The sequence below is a fragment of the Acanthisitta chloris genome, unplaced genomic scaffold, assembly GCF_000695815.1.
Source record: "Acanthisitta chloris isolate BGI_N310 unplaced genomic scaffold, ASM69581v1 scaffold24490, whole genome shotgun sequence".
Lineage (NCBI taxonomy): Eukaryota > Metazoa > Chordata > Aves > Passeriformes > Acanthisittidae > Acanthisitta > Acanthisitta chloris.
In genome coordinates, this window is record NW_008651441.1 from 8,359 (window position 1) to 10,753 (window position 2,395).

A 2,395-nucleotide genomic window follows, 5' to 3' on the forward strand; every position below is an offset into this window, starting at 1 on the left:
CAAGGCCCGGTTGGATGGGGCTTGGAGCAACCTGGGCTAGTGGAAGGTGTCCCTGCTCATGGCAGGGGGTGGAACAAGATGTCCTTTAAGGTCCCTCCCAACCCAAACTATTCCAGGATTCTAGGTATGGCTGTAAATAGAGAAATGTACAGGCAGGTTGTGGAGCCGTAGGTGTGGGGGATCCCTCCTCACCTGGGTGTAGACCAGGGGGATGCTGATCCAGTCGTAGCCATAGAGTCGCCCGCACTGGCTGCGCAAGGTGTTGATCTCCTGCAGTGGGGAAAAGGAATGGCCTGTCAGCGTCACTTTGCATCTCCTTCTTGGGGACACTGAGCCTCCCCAGTGTCACTAGCCTTCATTTCTCCAGCCCATTCCCTCCTGGTTGTACCCCCTCTGGAAGGGGCTCAGCCAGGACTTGTGCTCCCATGGTGCCCAGCCTCACCCCAGCAGACCACCAGAAAGGTCTCACACATGCCCTGGAGAAATCCCTTGCCTAGGTGTCTCCACCTGAGCCCAAGATCTCTTCCTAGCTCACTTCACAGCAGAGTTTCTCTCCTCACAAAATGAGCAGCCAACAGGTTAAGCAGAGAATGCCCCAGGCACATCCGCTTCTCTCTCCTGACTATAGCTAAATACCCCAGAGGAAAATCTCTCTCTCTCTCTGGGCAGATGAATCCTACTCCAGACAACAGAAACCACATGACTTTCTCTGCATGTGAATACCAAGAAGGATGAGCTGCTCCAGACCTTTTTTCTGTGCAGCTGGGCAGGGATCATTGCCAGGCCTTGCCTGTGGAGCATGGCCTGCTGCCCAGGACTATCAAAGAGTTTTCATTAGCAAAGTCTTCTACAAGACCTTAGTTGCTGGGGATTTTTTTGACCTCTCCTGTCTCTTCCAGACACATACTTCCTTGGGGCTTTCCACCTGTATCCTAGAGACCTCCACTGGCTGCCCTGGAGCATGTGAAGGCTGATGAAGGACCTGCTATGTGGGTGTCTCCCATTCCCACACCTAAATGTGAGTCCCATGGTTCCTCCCAGTTCCACACTTGAGAAAGATGTCACATTTCCCTTGAATATATGTGACACTGCTGCCAAGTCAGCAGGCCATGGAAAGCTCTGTCACAAGCTGGAGTGTGGCACTAGGGGCATTTCCCATCAAAGCTAATGGAACATCCCCAGGGATCCTCAGGATCTCAAGCACTTGCCTATTGCCTTTGTCACTCACATTGAGGATGCCTTGGAGCAGCACACTGTCCCGGATCCTCCCATCATTCCTTGCCTTCACAGCCAGATTGGAGAACCAAACACATGGGATCCAAAACTTATTGTGGGGGGAATTCAAGCTCTCAAACTTCTTGTGCTCTTCTCGTGTCATGAGGCCTGGGGGGAAGACAGTAAATGGGAGAGGGATGGCCAGAGAGGGCAGAAAGGAATTGATCTGGTCTGAAATGAAAACATCTCAGGTGGTCACCTTAGCTCACCTTAAAAATCAGAGGAAAGACTCACACATTCAGGACTTTGAGAGGAACACAGAAGAAGTACAAATCTCCATGCTAAACCATTGAGTCATAGAGGTGTGGGAGATGGGATTTATGGGATTTCACTTTGGATGTCTGCGGCACATCTGATCAGATCACAGTCAATAGGGAGATAAAGCATTGCTGAGGGTGCAACTGCTGGTGTCTGTAGACATTTGTTGGGAATGGGATAACTTGTATCCCAGAAGTGCCTGCTTCTCTCTCTGGGTTGCAAAGGGAACTCAGATGACGAGAGCAGGTGCAGACCTCTCCCTTTGGGCCGACTGGGAAGTGCTGTAGCTTGAGGAGCATCTTCTGAGAGGATTTAGGGAGCCCAGCAGTTAAGGTCAGAGGTCTTAGGCTCCACTTCCCACTTGCCCAGTGCAAACCTGTTGTCCTGAGTGCACAGCACCCACTGCACACCTCAGCTGAGCACACTGCAGCACTACCCCACCCCTAATCCAAAGCTCACATGGCCTTTCCCAAGGCTCTCTGCACGGTGCTGCTCCTCTTTGGTGCCAGGGCTGTGCAGAAGGTGCTGGGACTGACCTGCCCTCACGACGTGCTCCATGCTGGGGAAGCGCTTGTAGACGGCCGTGCTGACGGAGCGCAGGATCAGCACACTGCACAGGTTGCTGTAGCGCATCAGGGTGCGGCGCAGGAGCCTCCCATACTCATCCTCCCCATCCACGTTGCAGGACACCAAGTTCATGATCCTGTCAGGCCATGGGATGCTCTCGTATTGAGCCCACCAGCGGGACACCACCAGTGCCACGTAGAAACCTAGAGGAGGGGACCTGAGCAAATTAGGCATCCTACAGGAGAGGGAGAAGGAAGCTCTGCTCTTCTCTTATGCTCATACAGGGATGGGTGCA

The 2,395-nt window shown here is 53.0% G+C and overlaps 1 protein-coding gene across 1 annotated transcript in view; it reads right to left on the reverse strand.

Annotated features, from left to right (window-relative positions):
- LOC103801016 (bestrophin-1-like) overlaps positions 1 to 2,395 on the reverse strand; it is a 7,706-nt gene that overhangs the window by 4,398 nt on the left and 913 nt on the right. Inside the window, exons 2-4 of the mRNA XM_009073416.1 lie at positions 2,070 to 2,303; positions 1,229 to 1,383; positions 193 to 270 (exon numbers count right to left, since the gene is read on the reverse strand). Coding sequence (XP_009071664.1) covers positions 193 to 270; positions 1,229 to 1,383; positions 2,070 to 2,303 — 467 coding nt within the window. The remainder of the gene's footprint in view (positions 1 to 192; positions 271 to 1,228; positions 1,384 to 2,069; positions 2,304 to 2,395) is intronic.